The 19,251-nt window shown below is 45.1% G+C and overlaps 1 protein-coding gene across 2 annotated transcripts in view; it reads right to left on the bottom strand.

Moving 5' to 3' along the window:
• ical1 (islet cell autoantigen 1-like) overlaps positions 1 to 19,251 on the bottom strand; it is a 127,258-nt gene that overhangs the window by 18,621 nt on the left and 89,386 nt on the right. For both annotated transcript variants that reach the window (XM_060827669.1, XM_060827670.1), the window contains exons 10-11: positions 13,236 to 13,279; positions 7,247 to 7,345 (exon numbers count right to left, since the gene is read on the bottom strand). In XM_060827669.1, coding sequence (XP_060683652.1) covers positions 7,247 to 7,345; positions 13,236 to 13,279 — 143 coding nt within the window. The remainder of the gene's footprint in view (positions 1 to 7,246; positions 7,346 to 13,235; positions 13,280 to 19,251) is intronic.

The following is a 19,251-nucleotide window of genomic DNA, read 5'->3' on the forward strand; positions in this document are numbered from 1 at the left end:
AAATGATCAGCCCCCTTTTTAAAAAAATGTTAACGAGGCCAGCATTTACTGCCTATCCTTAGTTGCCCAGAGGGCACTTGTAGGCCAGAATCACAGAATCCCTACTGCGTGGAACTGGGCCACTTGGCCCAACAAGTCCTCATTGACTCTCCGAAGAGCATCCCACCCAGACTCAATCCCCTACCCTATCCCTGTAACCCTGCACTACCCATGACTAATCCACCATGTGGGAGGAAACTGGAGCACCTGGAGGAAAGCCCACGCAGACGAAAGAAAAAAATGTGCAAACTAGACATCGACTGTCACTGAGGTTAGAATTGAACCTGCGTGCCTTGTGTTGTGAGGCAGCAATGCTAACTACTGAGCCACCATGCTGTGCCAGGTATCAGACCTAGTAAGGGTAACAGTTTCCTTCCCTACATGGCATTTGTCATTAGACACTGAATTCCAGGTTTTTACGGAATTTAAATTTATCATCTACCATGGTGCGATTTGAACCTGAGTCCCCAGAACATTACCTGAGTCGTTGGATTAATTGTCTAGCCATGATACCACGAGGCCACGACTAAATTCTTATCCTAAGTTTCAGATTTCCCCAAACCAACAAAACAATCTTTCAGCATCTAGCCTATCAAAACCCTTCAGAATTCTGGGGATCAGTAGGTCACTCTGTCCCTGGATCTCAAGAGGACAGAGATCTAGACAACTGACTATTCCAACCGGAACTCTACCAACAAACACATCGAGTTAGACCCCATCTACCACCCCCTGAGAAAAGGAACAGGAAGTGACTTCACCACAGGAAATGACATCACCAACCCAAAGAAACCCAAACATATAAATAGAAAGCAGGAATTATCAACAGTGCTTTGCCTGAGGCCCACTGAAGATGTAGGGTGACGAAACATCTGGAAATGAACCTTCCAGCTCAGTGAGCAAACCTACATCCAGAACCTCAATCTGAGCTACAAATCTTTCAAAACTCGCTAACTGACTATTCTACCTAATGATGCTTCGGTATATGGAGTAATACAAATATGATAAGTAAATGCCTGTGTATTCTAGGCCAAACTTTCTTTCCCTACATTTCTTCAACTTTATTTCAGAGACACCTAGTCAGTAAAGTTGCCAAATTCTCAGCCAGTCAGATTGAAGGTTACCAAGTGCCTATAATCTAACAGTAAATATAAGGCAGGGAAGGGGGAATACTGGCTTGAGGGTGAAAGAGAGCAACAACTGATTTGGGAAAATACCCATCTCCTATTAGTGTAGAACTACAGAAAGATTACATCACAGGTAGAGGCCATCATGCCTGGGCTGGCTGAATAACATTCTAATCTCACCTCCCAGCTTCTGAGTCTGTAAGTTGCAGGTTCCAGTTCTGCAGGTGTAAATCCAGGTTCCTTTTAAATGAATTGAGGGTTTTCACTTCAACCCCCAAACCTGGCAGTGAATTCCAGACATCCAACCACCTCTGGGCGAAAAGGCCTCTGCTCATGTCCTCTGTAATCCTTCAATTTTACATTCTCAGGATATTTGAAAGCCTGCTGTGTTTGATGGTATTTAAGCTGTGTAAGTTATTGGTAGAAACTTCTCAGTAATAATCAGTGCCCTCTGATTCCAGCACTCTGTTCAAGTGTGTCAGAAGTTGCAAAATGAATTGAGTTGAGCTACTAAATTAAAATATACAGACATTGATAGAATTCATGATGCATTAGAAAACATTGGGAACTTTTCCCAAATATCTGACCGTTGCACGTACAGATCAAGTTTTCTCCTTTCAATGATATATGTACAAGCTGTAGTGTCCTAGACTTAACCAAATGAAACTGAGGCAGCCAATGTAAAACATAAAATTATTGAAAATGCAAAACTCCAAAAGAAAACTGCACGGTCAGTAGAAGAATTTAGTTAATTCACTGTGCACTGGTGGGATTCCCACTGACCCTGTAGGCCAAATGCCTCGGATTTCACAGATCATTGACACACATGCTTACCCCTTACATAGTCATTGGGCTGCAGGTTGCACACTGAACCTTTTAAACAAAACAGTACAGGTAACAGGGGTTTGCTCCTGCTGGTGGAAGAGTTTAAACTAGAAAGGCAGGGGTGGAAACCTGAGCAAGGTGACAGAAGATGGAGAAACAAAGGCAGAAAGAAAAGGCAGAAAGGTTAAAAAGCAAGGATGGTAGACAGACCAAAAAGGAAGGATAAGAAACAAATGGGACCACATTGCAAAATAAATTGGGCGGCACGGTGGCACAGTGGTTAGCACTGCTGCCTCACAGCGCCAGAGATCCGGGTTCAATTCCCGACTCAGGCGACTGACTGTGTGGAGTTTGCACGTTCTCCCCGTGTCTGCGTGGGTTTCCTCCCACAGTCCAAAAACGTGCAGGTTAAGTGAATTGGCCATGCTAAATTGCCCATTGTGTTAGGGGTAGGGGTATGGGTGGGTTGCGCTTCGGTGGGTCGGTGTGGTCTTGTTGGGCCGAAGGGCCTGTTTCCACACTGTAAGTAATCTAATCTATAGTTTTATGGGCGGCATGGTGGCACAGTGGTTAGCACTGCTGCCTCACAGCGCCTGAGACCCGGGTTCAATTCCCGCCTCAGGCAACTGACTGTGTGGAGTTTGCGCGTTCTCCCCGTGTCTGCGTGGGTTTCCTCCGGGTGCTCCGGTTTCCTCCCACAGTCCAAAGATGTGCAGGTTAGGTGAATTGGCCATGCTAAATTGCCCGTAGTGTTAGGTAAGGGGTGAATGTAGGGGTATGGGTGGGTTGTGCTTCGGCGGGTTGGTGTGGACTTGTTGGGCCGAAGGGCCTGTTTCCACACTGTAAGTAATCTAATCTAATCAAAGCTAAGGTGACGAATAAGGTTAAAAAGACAAGTCTAATAGCTATGTGTCTTATTGCGTGGAGCATTCACAGTAAGGGTACATAAATCAGCAGTGTATGTAGATAAACTATTATGACATATTTACAATTATGGTGATATGGCTGCAGGGTTACTGAGGGTGGGAACTGAACCTGCAGAGATAGGACAGATAAAAAGGGAAGACAGATGGGGTAGCATTAGTAAAGAAGTGAGGAACACTATTTGCTTGTAAAATAATCATGTGGATCCTGCAACAGTGGAGATAAAAAACAAGGGGCAAAAAAATGTTGTTGGGGTTAATTAAAACTCAAATTGTACTTGGGTGGGAGTTTCATCGGGTCAGTGTAGACATTCATAGACATGGATGGAGTTTAATCTGGACAAGTGTGAGCTGATGCATTTTGGGAGGCCAAATGCAGAAGAAAAATACATAGTAAATGATATGACCCTCAGCAGTACTGACTGATATACAGAGGTATCTTTGCTCCAACTCTATATCTCCCCAAAGTTGGCAACACCAGTGGATAAGGTGGTAAAGAAGCTTGCCTTCAACAGTTGAGTTGGCAAGTCATGTTGGAGCTGTGGAAGATTTTAGTTGGGGCCCATGTAGATTATTGTGTGCAGTTCCCACATTATAGGAAGGCAGTGAACGCATTGGAGAGGCTGCAAAAGAGGCTTATCAGGATGTTGCCTGGATTGGAGTATATTAGTTGTAAGAAGACGTTGGACAAACTTGGATTGATTTTACTAGAGCATTGGAGGCTGACAGGTAACCTGATAGAAGTGTTTAAAATTATGAGGGGCATGGATAGCGTGTCTTTTTCACAGGATAGAAACGTCAAATACTAATGGATACTGGTTTACAGTGAGAGGGGCCGAAGGTTTAATGGAAATGTGTTAGGAAAGCTTTTTGTACACAGGGTGGTAGGTGCCTGAACCACACTGTCACAGGAGGTGATAGAAGCAGATATGATAGCTGAGTTTAAGAGGCATTTAGACAGACCAGATGAATGGGTAGGGAATGGAGGAACATGGTTCACATATGAACAGATGGCATTAAAGGCAGCAGAGATCTGGAGGGCTAAAAGGCCTGTTTCTGTGCTGCACTTTCTATTTCTCAAACCAGTCACCTGTATCCCCATGTAAGTGACCTCTCTCCTAGGGAAAACAGGAATTCCCTGTTCCCTGTATCCGTATTTGAACACTTCATTTACAATACCCTTCAGACTCCTCTGTTCTGATTAACACAGCCTATCTAATCTTTCCTAGTAACTGCAATTTACACGCCCTGCCAATGTTATCATCCACTGGGTATCCGAACAGACAGACTTGGGGGCAATCACGACTTGAAGCAAGTGACCGGCAAGGTGGTTTAACCTACCCTGTTATTAAAATGGCTTACCTTTCAGTTTTCTGTGCCACATTACTTCAGGAAGGTGTGAAAATTATTCCCATCCTTTTATTCAAATCCTTCTTTGGCCTCACTCAGCCCTATTTGCCAGCCTCACTATCTCGGAGATCTCCATACCTCTACCTGCTCACCCCTCCCCAGCCATTCTCATTCGTAATTGTGCCTTCTATCTAAAACCAAGTTTCAATCAGCTTCCCTGTGTGGCTCGATCTTATTCGTTACTTGCTGATATTCCTAAGAAGGGTCTTAGTACATTTTACTGTGTTGAAGATCCTATATGAACGGATGTTCTCACGAAACATTCCAAGTGACGTACATATTGGTGCTTATTCATTCTGGGAAAGTAACTGGAACTCCAGTCACGTCACCAAAATTGGAACATTCAAAGTGGGAATTATTTGATACAACTATCTGTCCCAGTAATTTATAGTAAGAAATGCTGAGGTAGCATGTTCATACTGCCATTAACATTTTTGATTGCCCTGTACATTATTTTAATGATGTGGAGTTGTCAGTGTTGGACTGGAGCAGGCCCTTGTCATATGGGGCTGTTTTCCCTGGAGCGTCGGAGGCTGAGGGGTGACCTTATAGAGGATTATAAAATTATGAGGGGCATGGATAGGATAAACAGGCAAAGTCTTTTCCCTGGGGTGGGGGAGTCCAGAATTAGAGGGCATAGGTTTAGGGTGAGAGGGGAAAGATATAAAAGAGACCTGAGGGACAATCTTTTCACACAGAGGGTGGTATGGGTATGGAATGAGCTGCCAGAGGAAGTGGTGGAGGCTGGTACAATTGCAACATTTAAAAGGCATTTGGATGGACATATGAAAAGGAAGGGTTTGGAGGGATATGGGTCAGGTTTTGGCAGGTGAGACTAGATTGGGTTGGGATATCTGGTCGGCATGGACGGGTTGGACCAAAGGGTCTGTTTCCATGCTGTACATCTCTATGACTCTATGTGACTCTTATACCTATCGTGTCATTCCAGCCACTTGGTTTGTCACAAGCACCATCTTATTTTTGATATTTTGTAATCATCTCTCTGCCTCATGGCTCATCACTTTATGTTATTTGGCTGTTGACACTTTACTCACACATCACCATTCCTGATGAAGGGCTCCTGCCCGAAATATCGATTCTCTGCTCCTCGGATACTGCCTGACCTGCTGTGCTTTTCCAGCACCACTCTGATCTTGACTCTAAACACCAGCATCTGCAGTCCTCACTTTCATCTACTTTATTCTCACTGTTTGAAACTTTTGATCATCTGCAGAGACTTGATACTCAGCCTGTCGATGCTCAACTCACGCCATTTATATGACCTTGTGACACGCTTAATTACCTGGAATTATCTTGCAATGACCTCTCTGCCTGTAAGTTCTGTGCCTATGTGCTTCCCTCCACTTCACCTGACCAAGGGGCAGCACTTCGGAAGCTTGTGATTTCAAATAAACCTGTTGGATTACAACCTGGTGTCATGTGACTTCTGACATTTTTAAAGGTTTGGTTTCTGGATTTGGATATTTATTGCCTTACAACGGAGATACTTAAATATCAAGCACAAAGCTTTGATCACTTGTAGAAAAACCCAGTAGGTCTGCCAACTCCTTCCCCTTAAAACCTCCTGGATAGGCCGCATCTTGTCAGTAATCTGGCTGTTATTTTTGGTGTCAACCCACAGACTATCGAATTTAGTGATTACATTTTGCAACTCGCTATGCAGGAGTTATAAACTCTGAATCTCTGAGCAGCGGATCAAATTCTATGACTACCACACCTTAGAAGGAGCTTAGTAAACTGCTTCTAACCAGTTTAAGTTGACAATTGCAAATTAAAATACATATCACACATGTGCCAGGCAATGACCACAACAAATAAGAGAGAATCTAACCATTGCCTTACCATCATTGAACCTCCAACTCTCAACATCCCAAGAATTACCACTGATCAGAAACTGAACTGGACTGGCCATGCAAATATTGTGACAACAAAAGAAGGTGAGAGGCTATGAATCTTTCAACAACTGCAAAACACTCTTGCGGGACACTGGTTAGGTCACTACTGGAATAATGTGTCAATTCTGGTCTCCCTGCTATAGGAAGAATGTTGTGAAGCTTTAGGTAAGTGAGGAGGGTTCAAACAAATATTTACAAGTATGTTGCAAGGGTGAGACGGTTATATAAGGAGACGCTAAATAGACTCAGGCTATTTCCCCAGGAGCATCGGAGGATGAGGGGTGGCCTTATAGAAGGTCCTACATAAAATCATGGTGAACTAGCCAAGGTCTTTTCCCCAGATATAGGAGTCCAAAACTAAAGGGCATAGCTTTAAGGTGAGAGGGGAAAGATTTAAAAGGGACGAAGGGGCAACCTTTTTGTGCAGAGGGTGGTGTGTGTATGGAATGAGCTGCCAGAGAAGGTGGTGGAGGCTGGTACAATAATAACATTTAAAAGGCATCTGGACGTGTATATGAATAGGAAGGGTTGAGAGGGATATGAGCCAGTTGCTGGCCGGTGGGACAAGATTGGGTTGGGATATCTGGTCGGCATGGACGGGTTGGACCGAAGGATCCGTTTCCATGCTGTACATCTCTATGACTCTATGTCACTAAAGATGTGGAATTACAAAACATATCCTAATGGTGATGATGCAATCATCACTGATTGTTGGAAAAACCCATCTGGTTCACTGATATCCTTCAGGGAAGGAAATCTGCCATCCTTACTCGGTCTGGCCTCCATGTGACTCTAGACCAACAGCAATAGGGTTGGCTCTTAACTATCTTCTGGGCAATTAGGGATGGAATACCTTCATCACATGGATAAATGAAAAATAAATCAACCTGCACCACGTGGTGCCCACATGAAATACAACATCTAATACAAATTTTGTTTGATTATTCGAGTTTTGGATAATAGATCTAACCATCACCAAAGTAAAGGTAAGCATGCACATGGATTTTACCCATCTCATCGAGCTGCGTGTTGCTAGACTGTTCCAGTTCTGCAGCTAATTGCGTACCATCCTGGTCGGAAGTGTTCACTGGTACTTCACTCTCGCCCCCTGTTAGTGTGGAGCAGCACAAAATGAGGCTAGAAGACACAATACTTTACAACCGAAAAATAAACAATTGATAAAAATAAGCGTGCATTCCCCCAATACAAGGCCATACTTGCATCAACTTCATTCCACAATCATCAGGATAACTGAACTGGTCTCTCTCTCTCCTTGCATCAAAGTGATGCAGATCTGCTCAGCCTTGCTAAGAAACCAATTTCAATTGGGAGACTAACCTATGGGCTATGGATGAGTAAAGAATGCTGACACACCCAATATGATCTGAGTAAGGCCTGAAGCATCGTCTTGCTGCTCAATACCTTGAATTACTATCTAATCCCTTAAAACACTTGATAACACATCAGCATTGCTAAATCAGCTATAATAGTTCAACAATAGAAGCTATAATTAATCAAAACAATACAATTTTACTGCTGGAGGACAACTTGGCTACTTCTCAGTTACATGAGAACTCTGCTGCTGTCTCAACAGATGTCCATTTGGCAGATCCGATCCGATCCTGATTGGATGGTGCCTTCCTAGTCCATCGCAATGTCAGCTTAATGCAGTCTCTGTGCTTTGCTGAGTGTTGAGGTACACACCACGTTTCAATCGTATTTGATGCTGACTTAATTGACCTCATTGTAGCAGCAGGTAGAAATGGAGAGACAGACTTCATGGTGACGGTCTCCCTCCCCAGTAACAGAAAAGTGACTTTTCACAGCCGAGTGCAGTACGTGGGACATTCCTGACTGCAGCTCCATGCTGATCGGTTTTCTTGCCTGGCAGCTGGCCAGCCTGCTGGTTTAGCCAGTTGATGGCTGAGAAGTGGAAGAAAAAAGTTCTAAAGAGAATTTGAATGTCGTAGGGTGCCCATATCCATGGTATCACCCAGTGCTCCTGTAATGATTAGGGCCACCAATGTGCTCTTGGTTTCTAGTTCCACTGCAAACCACTCACCATCCTGATTTGGAAATGTATCGCCATTCCTTCACTGTCGCTGGATTAAAATCTAGGAATTCCTTGCCGACCTATAGCACATGGGCTGCAAGAACTCAATATCACCACCACCACCTTCTCAAGCTGCAATTAGGGATGGGCTTTAAATCCTGGTCAGTCAATGACGCCCACATCCCAAGAATGAAGGAAAACAAGTCTCCTTTTCTGAACCCTCAGTATGATCTAATAAGGGATCTTGGCTACACTGGGGAATAAAATCAGACTCTTCACTCGGGATTAGCCACACTTGGCACTGCCAATCTGGTCAGAGAACTAAGTAAAACGTTTACTCAGAAACTGACAACAAGGAGGAACTCTCTGTCATGAGAAGTAGTTGAGGTGCACAAGATGAATCCATTTGGAGTTTGGGGGCAGGAGAGAAAGGATAGGACAAGGTGAAGCTTGGGTGTAGCATATACACCAGGACAGTGGAGTTACATTTTAGCATCAGTCTCCCTCCTGGTTTTGATGCTGGTTCTCTAGCTTTGGCCCCTGTAGCATTCCAAGAAAATGAATAAATCAAGAATCTGTAATTCCCATCTGCAGACAGGATGGGATATGAGCATTTGTTTTTTTTTCCCCAGATTAGTGGTGAGGGAATACTTTGGATGGAAAGTTAAATTCCCCTCAGGTAGTGCTGAAATTTGATGGTGGCTGCAAGGTCCTCTCACTCTCTCGGCGGAGCAGGTAACGGCTGTCTGGTGGTGTTTATTGAAGTCGCGGGTATAGTCCAGTTAGTGTTTTTTAACAGTTAAAATTTAAAGTTTTTTTAAGCGCCTAGCGGACCCGGAAGCTGGTGTCGCGCTAGGTTACCTGGGAATGGTTTTTTTCTTATATAAGCGCGCAGGTGAGGAACCCGAGGCACTACAGGGGTAGAGCCTCCCGCCCGCCCTCCTCCTCTAACCTAATAATAAGACCTGTTGTGGTAAGCAGGTAAGTGCTGCATTTTGCTTGTTTGTTTCTTTAGATCTAGTTTTTAAAGTTTACCTTTTAGAGGGATGGCAGCGAAGGCAGTGCAATGTTCCTCTTGCAACATGTATGAGGTGAGGGAAGCCATTAGCATCCCTGCTGATTACACTTGCAAGAAGTGCACCCATCTCCAGCTCCTCCAAGACCGTGTTAGGGAACTGGAGCTGGAGTTGGATGAACTCCGGATCATTCGGGAGGCAGAGGTGGTCATAGATCAGAGCTTTAGGGAAGTAGTTACTCCGAAAGTTATAGAGAGATGGGTGACAGTGAGGGGGAGTGGGAGGAAGCAGCCAGTGCAGGGACCCCCTGTGGTCATTCCCCTCAAGAACAAGTATACCGTTTTGGATACTTGTGGGGGGAACGACTTACCAGGGGTAAGCAACGAGGTTCAGGCCTCTGGCACGGAGCCTGGCCCCGTTGCTCAGAAGGGAAGGGTGGAGAAAGGTAGAGCGATAGTTCTTGGGGACTCAATAGTGAGGGGCACAGATAGGCGGTTTTGTGGGGGCGACAGAGACTCACGATTGGTATGTTGCCTCCCAGGTGCAAGGGTACGTGATGTCTCTGATCGTGTTTTCCGGGTCCTTAAGGGGGAGGGGGAGCAGCCCCAGATCGTGGTCCACGTTGGCACCAACAACATAGGTAGGAAGAGGGGTGAGGATGTCAGGCAGGCTTTCAGGGAGCTAGGTTGGAAGCTCAGAGCTAGAACGAACAGAGTTGTTGTCTCTGGTTTGTTACCCGTGCCACGTGATAGAGAGTCGAGGAATAGGGAGAGAGAACAGTTAAATGCGTGGCTACAGGGATGGTGCAGGAGGGAGGGATTCCGGTTTCTGGACAACTGGGGTTCTTTCTGGGGAAGGTGGGACCTCTATAAACAGAATGGTCTACACCTGAACCTGAAGGGCATCAGTATCCTTGGGGGGAGGTTTGCTAGTGCTCTTTGGGAGGGTTTAAACTAACTCTGCAAGGGCATGGGAACCAGGACTGTAGCTTTATGGTACAGGACCTTGAGTGTAGGGAGGTTAGGAACAAGGCATCGATCTCGAAGGAGGGTGCCTGTAAACAGAAAGGTGGCTTGAAGTGTGTATACTTCAATGCCAGAAGTATAAGGAATAAGGTAGGTGAACTTGCAGCGTGGGTTGGTACCTGGGACTTCGATGTTATGGCCATTACAGAGACGTGGGTAGAACAGGGGCAGGAATGGCTGTTGCAGGTTCCAGGGTTTAAATGTTTTAGCAGGGTCAGAGATGGTGGTAAAAGAGGGGGTGGTGTGGCATTGCTGGTCAAGGATAGTATTACAGCGGTGGAAAGGACGATGGTGGAAGGCTTGCCATCTGAGGTAGTTTGGGCTGAGGTTAGAAATAGGAAAGGTGAGGTCACCCTGTTAGGAGTTTTCTACAGGCCTCCCAATAGTCCGAGAGAAGTAGAGGAAAGTATTGCGAGGATGATTCAGGAGAAGAGTGAAAGTAGTAGGGTGGTTGTTATGGGGGACTTTAACTTCCCAGATATTGACTGGGAAAGCTATAGCTCGAGTTCGTTAGATGGGTCGGTGTTTGTTCAATGTGTGCAGGAGGGTTTCCTGACACAATATGTAGACAGGCCAACAAGAGGTGAGGCCATACTGGATTTGGTTCTAGGTAATGAACCAGGCCAGGTGTTAGACTTGGAGGTAGGTGAGCACTTCGGGGACAGTGACCACAACTCGGTGACTTTTACTTTAGTGATGGAGAGGGATAAGTGTGCACTGCAGGGCAAGAGTTATAGCTGGGGGCTGGGAAATTATGATGCGGTGAGGCATGACTTAGGATGCGTGGATTGGAAAAATAGGCTTCAAGGGAAGAACACAAATGATATGTGGAGATTGTTCAAGGAACAGCTATTGGGTGTCCTTGGTAAGTATGTACCAGTCAGGCAGGGAGTAAAGGGTCTTGTGAGGGAGCCGTGGTTTAATAAGGAATTGGAATCCCTTGTGAAAGGGAAGAAGACGGCCTATGTAAAGATGAGGCGTGAAGGTTCAGTTGGGGCGATTGAGAGTTATAAGGTAGCCAGGAAGGATCTAAAGAGAGAGCTAAGAGCAGCGAGAAGGGGACATGAAAAGTCCTTAGTTGGTAGGATTAGGGAAAACCCAAAGGCTTTCTATAGGTATGTCAGGAATAAAAGGATGACTAGGGTAGGTATCGGTCCAGTCAAGGATAGTAGTGGGAAGTTGTGCGTGGAGGCGGAGGAGATTGGAGAGACACTAAATCAATACTTTTCGTCAGTATTCACTCAGGAACAGGACATTATTGCTGATGTGAATATTGAGTCACAAGTGATTAGAATGGATGGCCTTGAGGTATGTAGGGAAGAGGTCTGGGGAATACTGGAAAGGATGAAAATAGATAAGTCCCCTGGGCCTGATGGCATTTATCTTAGGATCCTCTGGGAAGCTAGGGAGGAGATAACAGAGCCATTGGCCTTGATTTTTATGCCGTCATTGTCTACGGGAATAGTGCCAGAAGACTGGAGGATAGCGAATGTGGTCCCCTTGTTCAAGAAGGGGAGTAGGGATAGCCCGAGTAACTATAGGCCAGTGAGTCTCACTTCTGTTGTGGGCAAAGTCTTAGAGAGAATTGTAAGGGATAGGATTTATGAACATCTGGATAGGAATAATGTGATCAAGGATAGTCAGCATGGTTTTGTGAAGGGCAGGTCGTGCCTCACAAACCTTATTGAGTTCTTTGAGAAGGTGACCAAGGAGGTGGACGAGGGTAAAGCAGAAGATGTGGTGTATATGGATTTTAGCAAGGCGTTCGATAAGGTACCCCATGGTAGGCTAATGCAAAAACTACGGAGGTATGGCATTGAGGGTGCATTGGAGGTTTGGATTAGGAATTGGCTGGCTGGAAGGAGACTGAGGGTAGTAGTTGATGGAATAGGTTCATCTTGGAGTGCAGTTACTAGCGGTGTTCCACAAGGGTCTGTTTTGGGACCATTGCTGTTTGTCATCTTTATAAATGATCTAGGGGAGGGGCTTGAAAGCTGGGTTAGCAAGTTTGCGGATGACACGAAAGTCGGTGGAGTTGTGGACAGCGAAGAAGGATGTGGCAGGTTACAGCGGGATATAGATAAGTTGCAGAGCTGGGCAGAAAGGTGGCAAATGGAGTTCAATGTAGCTAAGTGTGAAGTCATTCACTTTGGTAGGAGTAACAAGAAGATGGATTATTGGGCTAATGGTAGGCGACTTGGTAGTGTGGATGAGCAGAGGGATCTTGGTGTCCATGTATACAGATCTCTGAAAGTTGCCACCCAGGTAAATAGTGCTGTGAAGAAGGCATATGGTGTACTGGGCTTTATTGGTAGAGGAATTGAGTTCCAGAGTCCTGGGGTCATGTTGCAGTTGTATAAGACTCTGGTGCGGCCTCATCTGGAGTATTGTGTGCAGTTTTGGTCGCCATACTGTAGGAAGGATGTGGAGGCATTGGAACGAGTGCAGAGGAGGTTTACGAGGATGTTGCCTGGCATGGTAGGAAGATCGTATGAGGAAAGGCTGAGGCACTTGGGGCTGTTCTCATTGGAGAAAAGAAGGTTTAGGGGAGATTTGATAGAGGTGTACAAGATGATTAGGGGTTTAGATAGGGTGGACACTGAGAACGTTTTTCAGTTAATGGAGTCAGCTGTTACTAGGGGACACAGCTTTAAATTAAGGGGTGGTTGGTATAGGACAGATGTTAGGGGTAGATTCTTTACTCAGCGGGTTGTGAGTTCATGGAATGCCCTGCCAGTAGCAGTGGTGAACTCTCCTTCTTTATGGTCATTTAAACGGGCATTGGATAAGCATATGGAGGTTATTGGGCTAGTGTAGGTTAGGTAGACTTTGTTCGGCGCAACATCGAGGGCCGAAGGGCCTGTACTGCGCTGTCTTTTCTATGTTCTATGTTCAATCCTTTACCTGCAACAGGTTCAGGTTCTTCATCTTCATCCAGGACCACCAACCTGTAAACAAATGGAAACCATGTCAGATGGAGAAACCTGCTGACCATCCCATTGGTTTCCTATCACAGTTCACTTCCCTCCAAAGCATTTACCAACAAAACTCAGCAGCAACATATTAACACTGAGCTACGATCAGCTGATTAACCAAACCTCGATTGTAGGTAAAACTCTAGAATTCATCGTTAAGGATGAGATTTCTAAATTCTTGGAAGTGCAGGGTTGGATTAGAACAAGTCAGCATGGATTTAGTAAGGGGAGGTCGTGCCTGACAAACCTGTTAGAATTCTTTGAAGAGGTAACAGTTAGGTTAGACCCAGGGAAACCCAGTGGATGTTATCTACCTAGATTTCCAAAAGGCCTTTGATGAGGCACCTCACGGGAGGCTGCTGAGTAAGGTGTGGGCCCATGGTGTTCGAGGTGAGCTACTGGCATGGATTGGGGATTGACTGTCTGACAGAAGGCAGAGAGTTGGGATAAAAGGTTCTTTTTCAGAATGGCAGCTGGTGACGAGAGGTGTCCCGCAGGGTTCAGTGTTGGGGCCACAGCTGGTCACTTTATATATTAATGATCTGGATGAGGGGACTGGGGGCATTCTGGCGAAGTTTGCTGATGATACGAAATTAGGTGGACAGGCAGGTAATTCTGAGGTGGTGGGGTGGCTGCAGAAAGATTTAGACAGTTTAGGAGAGTGATCCAAGATGTGGCTGATGAAATTCAACATGAGCAAATGCATGGTCTTGGCTTTTGGAAAAAAGAATACAGGCATGGACTATTTTCTAAACAGCGAGAAAATTCATAAAGCTGAAGTACAAAGGGATCTGGGTGTGCTAGTCCAGGTTTCTCTAAAGGTTTACTTGCAGGTTGAGTCTGTGATTAAGAAAGCAAATGTATTGTCATTTACTCAAGATGGTTAGAAGCAGGGATGTGCTACTGAGACGTCATAAAGCTCTAGCTAGGCTCCATTTAGAATATGGTGTTCAAGTCTGAACCCCACACCTCAGGAAGGATATACTGGCACTGGAGCATGTCCAGCCGAGATTCACATGGATGGTCCCTGGAATGGTAGGCCTAACATACAATTAATGGCTGAGGATCCTGGGATTGTATTCATTAGAGTTTGGAAGGTTGAGGGGAGAGCTAATAGAAACTTACAAGATAATGCATGGCTTAGAAAGGGTGGGCGCTGGGAAGTTGTTTCCGTTAGGCAGGGATACTAGGACCCATGGGCACAGCCTTAGAATTAGACAGGGTCAATTTAGAATGGAAATGAGGAGACATTTCTTCAGCCAGAGAATGGTGGGCCTGTGGAATTCATTGCCATGGAGTGCAGTGGAGGCTGGGACGTTAAATGTCTTCAAGGCAGAGATTGATAAATTCTTGATCTCACAAGGAATTAAGGGATATGGGGAGAGTGCGGGTAAGTGGCATTGAAATGCCCACCAGATATGATTGAATGGTGGGGTGGACTCGATGGGCCAAATGGCCTTACTTCCACTCATATGTCTTATGATGTGGCCCAGCCGGATCTGAAAATAAATAGGGGGCCAAATGAACTGTGCTCCATATATGGTGAAGTCTGCAGTCATTGAACTTAATGGAATAAAATTGGCACCATTCTAGGAGAAACAACTAAGGTAGGAAAGAACAAGGGTTCCAAATCCTTTTTCTTCCATTCTTCCTCAGTTGAACATATGGCTGCAGAGCTGGTGTAGGAGGGAGGGCTTCAGATATATGGATCACTGGGATAGCTTCTGGGGAAGATGGGACTTGTACAAGGAGAATGGGTTGCACCTGAGCTGGATGGTACCAATATCCTGGGTGGGAGGTTTGTTAAAGCTCTTCAGGAGAGTTTAAACTAGTTTGGCAGGATGGGTACCGGAACTATGGCTCAGAGGATGGGGTAGCTGGTGAACAGGCAGAATCAGCGTGCAGAGAGTCTGTGAGGAAGGATAGATATATCTATTTTAACGCAAGACGTGTCAGGAATAAGGGTTATGATCTTAGAGCACGGATCAGTGTTTGGAGCTATGATGTTGTGACCATTACAGAGACTTGGGTATCAATGGGGCAGGAATGGTTGTTGGATGTTCTGGGGTTTAGATGTATCAAAAGGAATAGGGAAGGTGGTAATCAGGGGTAGTATCACAGTTGCAGAAAGGGAGGTCGTCAAGAGTTTGTCTACAGAGTCAGTACAGGTGGAAGTCAGAAGCAGGAAAGGAACGGTCACTTTATTGGGAGTTTTCTATAGATCCCCAATAACAACAGAGACCGAGGAGCAGATTGAGATGCAGATTTTGGAAAGATACAGAAGTAACAGGGTTGTTGTCATGGGTACCTTTAACTTCCTTAATATTGATTGAAAGTGGATTAGTGCAAATGATTTGGTTGGAACAGATTTTATCATGTCTGTCCAGGAAGGATTCCTGACTCAATATGTAGAAAGGCCAATGAGAGGGGAGGCCATATTGGATTTGGTGCTTGGCAACGAACCAGGTCAGGTGTCAGATTTCTCAGTGGGAGAGCATTTCAGTTAATGGAGTCAGCTGTTACTAGGGGACACAGCTTTAAATTAAGGGGTGGTTGGTATAGGACAGATGTTAGGGGTAGATTCTTTACTCAGCGGGTTGTGAGTTCATGATCACAACTCCCTGACTTTTACTATAGTCATGGAGAGGGACAGGAACAGACGGTATGGGAAAATATTTAATTGGGGGGGGGGTGGGAGTACAATGCTATTAGGCAGAAACTCTGGAGAATAAACTGGGAACAGATGTTCTCAGGGAAATGCAGGACAGAAATGTGGAGGTTATTTAGGGAGCACTTGCTATGAGTTCTGGATAGGTTTGTCCCACTGAGACAAGGAAGGGATGAGAGGGTGAAGGAACCGTGGATGACAAAAGATGTGGAACATTCCGTCAAGAGGAAGAAGGAAGCTTACTTAAGGTTGAGGAGGCAAGGATCATACAGGGCTTTAGAGTGTTACAAGGTAGCTAGGGAGGAACTGAAGAATGGACTTAGGAGAGCTAGAAGGGGGCATGAAAAAGTCTTAGCAGGTAGGATTAAGGAAAACCCCAAGGCATTCATACGTAAGGAACAGGAGGATAGCCAGAGTAAGGGTCGGGCCGATCAGGGATAGTGGAGGGAACTTGTGCCTGGAGTTGGAGGAGTAGGGTGGTCCTTAATGAATACTTTGCTTCAGTATTTACTAGTGAGAGGGACCTTGTCATTTGTGAGGGCTGTGTGAAACAGGCTGATATGCTTGAACAAGTTGATGTTAAGAAGGAGGATGTGCTGGAAATTTTGAAAAATGGAAGGATAGATAAGCACCCTGGGCCAGATGGGATATACTCAAAGTTACTACGGGAAGCATGGCAAGAGATTGCTGCGTCTTTGGAGTCCTCACTGTCCACTGGAGTAGCGCCAGATCACAGGATGGCAAATATTATTCCCCTGATCAAGAAAAGGGATAGAGATAACCCTGGGAATTACAGACCAGTCAGTCTTACATCGGTTATGGGTAAATTACTGGAGAAGATTCTGAGAGACAGGATTTATGATTATTTGGGAAAGCATAGCTTGATTAGAGATAGCTAGCATGGCTTTGGAGAGGCAGGTCATGCCTCACAAGCCTTACTGAATTCTTTGAGGATGTGACAAAACACATTGATGAAGGTAGAGCAGCAGACGTGGGGTATACAGACTTTAGCAAGGTGTTTGATAAGGTTCCACATGATAGGCTCATTCAGAAAGTAAGGAGGCATAGGATACAGTATTGGCTGGCCGATAGAAGACAGAGGGTGATAGTAGATGGAAAGTATTCAGCCTGAAGCTCAATGACCAGTGGTGTTCTGCAGGGATCGGTTCTGGGACCTCTGCTCTTTGTGATTTTTATAAATGACTTGGATGAGGAAGTGGAAAGGTGGTTTAGTAAGTTTGCCGTTGACACGAAGGTTAGTGGAGTTGTGGATAGTGTGGAGGGCTGTTGTAGGTTGCAACCGGACATTGACAGGACACACAGCAGGGCTGAGAAGTGGCAGATCAAGTTCAACCGGGAAAAGTGTGAAGTGATTCATTTTGGAAGGTCAAATTTTAATGTCGATTACAGGGTTAAAGGCAGGATCCTTGGCAGGGTAGAGGAACAGAGGGATCTTGGGGTTCACATCTATAGATCCCTCAAAGTTACCACCCAAGTTGATCGGGTTGTTAAGAAGGCGGATGGTGTGCTGGCGTTCATTAACAGGGGGATTGAGTTTAAGAGCTGTGAGTTTATGCTGCAGCTCTATAGAGCCCTGATTAGACCACACTTGGAATGTTGTGTTCAGTTCTGGTCGCCTCATTATAGAAGAAGCTTTAGAGGGGAGATTTACCAGGATGCTGCCTGGACCGGAGGGCATGTCTCACGAAGAAAGGTTATGGGCGCTGGGGCTTTTCTCATTGGAGTGAAAAGGATGAGAGGTGACTTGATAGAGGTGTATAAGATGATGAGAGGCATAGATAGAGTGGATAGTCAAGGACATTTTTTCACGAGGGCGGAAATGACTATCACAAGGCGGCATAATTTAAGGCGATTGTCAGAGGTAGATTCTTTATACAGTGTGTGGTGGGTCCGTGGAATGCACTGCCACCAGTGATGGCAGTATCAAGATACATTAGGGACATCCAAGCAATTTTTGGATAGGTACATGGAAGATAATAAAACAAAGGGCATGCAGGTTAGTTTGATCTTAGAGTAGGATTAATGGTCGGACAACATCGAGGACCGTGGGGCCTGTACTGTGCTGTTCCTCCTCTGTACGTGACACTAAATGGGAATTAAGATTCTAACAGATTTATTTCCAAAACCTCAACATATGGAACGCGGCACCTCACTCAAGTCTTCCTCTGGTTCTAGAATCCATTGGTTCCCATGTCCCTCAATTTCACTTTTTGGTACCAATGGTAGTTTACTCACTGGGTGCATCAATTACCTGCTTTATTAAATACTGCATATTTATAACAAAACTTCATCATCTGTGAGGCCTTCCAGTAACAAACAAGCTACTTTAATAGTCAAACTAAATGGAAGTCTCCACGTATTTCCACAGTAAGAGTAAAGAGCCTAATTGTTGTGCCTCCAGGCTTTAGAATGGGAGAATAACGAAAAAGGGTTTGAAATCCTACACAAGGGAACAGTTATGATCTTGCTTTTAATAAAACAATTCTTTGCTATGTGACCCGCACCAGCCTTTAATGGATGATCCTCGAGATTACTACGAGCATGGTAACTGTCTCAACACACTGCTGGGCACCTCTGACAATTAAAGAGGAGTGGAAATTAGGAGGAACTTTAAATCTGTCTTTCCCTCCACCAAAAAAAAATCATTTTTATTTCCTCAGTACATCTTACTGCAACTTTAGACTATCATTTATTACACAAGGATGTCCCACGCTGGAGAAGAGCTCGGTCTATAGTGAAGACCGCAGAAGTCACATCATACGTTTAGTACATCAATATCCACTACAGGAGAGCAAATTCTCGTTGTTCTTACATCACAATACATTTAAAAATCTGAAATGATTTACTAATTCTTACTATTTATCTGCTACTCTCTGTCTTCACTGACCCTCCCGCTCAGCACACGTCCTGTTCTCTGACCGTCCCCACTCCTCACATCTCCCACTCACTGTTTTCCTGTCCCCGCTCCCCCCAAACAACAAAATTATGATCTCCCAACCACTCAAAACAACTTATTTCTCTCATCCTATAGATAAATGCCCACGGAAGTCTTGGGTTAGGTCATTGGTCAGCCAGGGTTTCACAGGCTTAAGGAGCTGAATCACCTTGTCCCTCAGACAGAGGGGCAAGAATGAGCCAGGGCAGCTATCAGCAATTAAATCCAGTCTATCCTAGTCATTATGGCTGGCCAGGAATGTGTGCCATAGTGGATAACACGTCGAGGCTCTTTTTGTAGTTTATTCCAGTGTTTACAGAT

The sequence above is a fragment of the Hemiscyllium ocellatum genome, chromosome 7 (genome assembly GCF_020745735.1).
Source record: "Hemiscyllium ocellatum isolate sHemOce1 chromosome 7, sHemOce1.pat.X.cur, whole genome shotgun sequence".
Lineage (NCBI taxonomy): Eukaryota > Metazoa > Chordata > Chondrichthyes > Orectolobiformes > Hemiscylliidae > Hemiscyllium > Hemiscyllium ocellatum.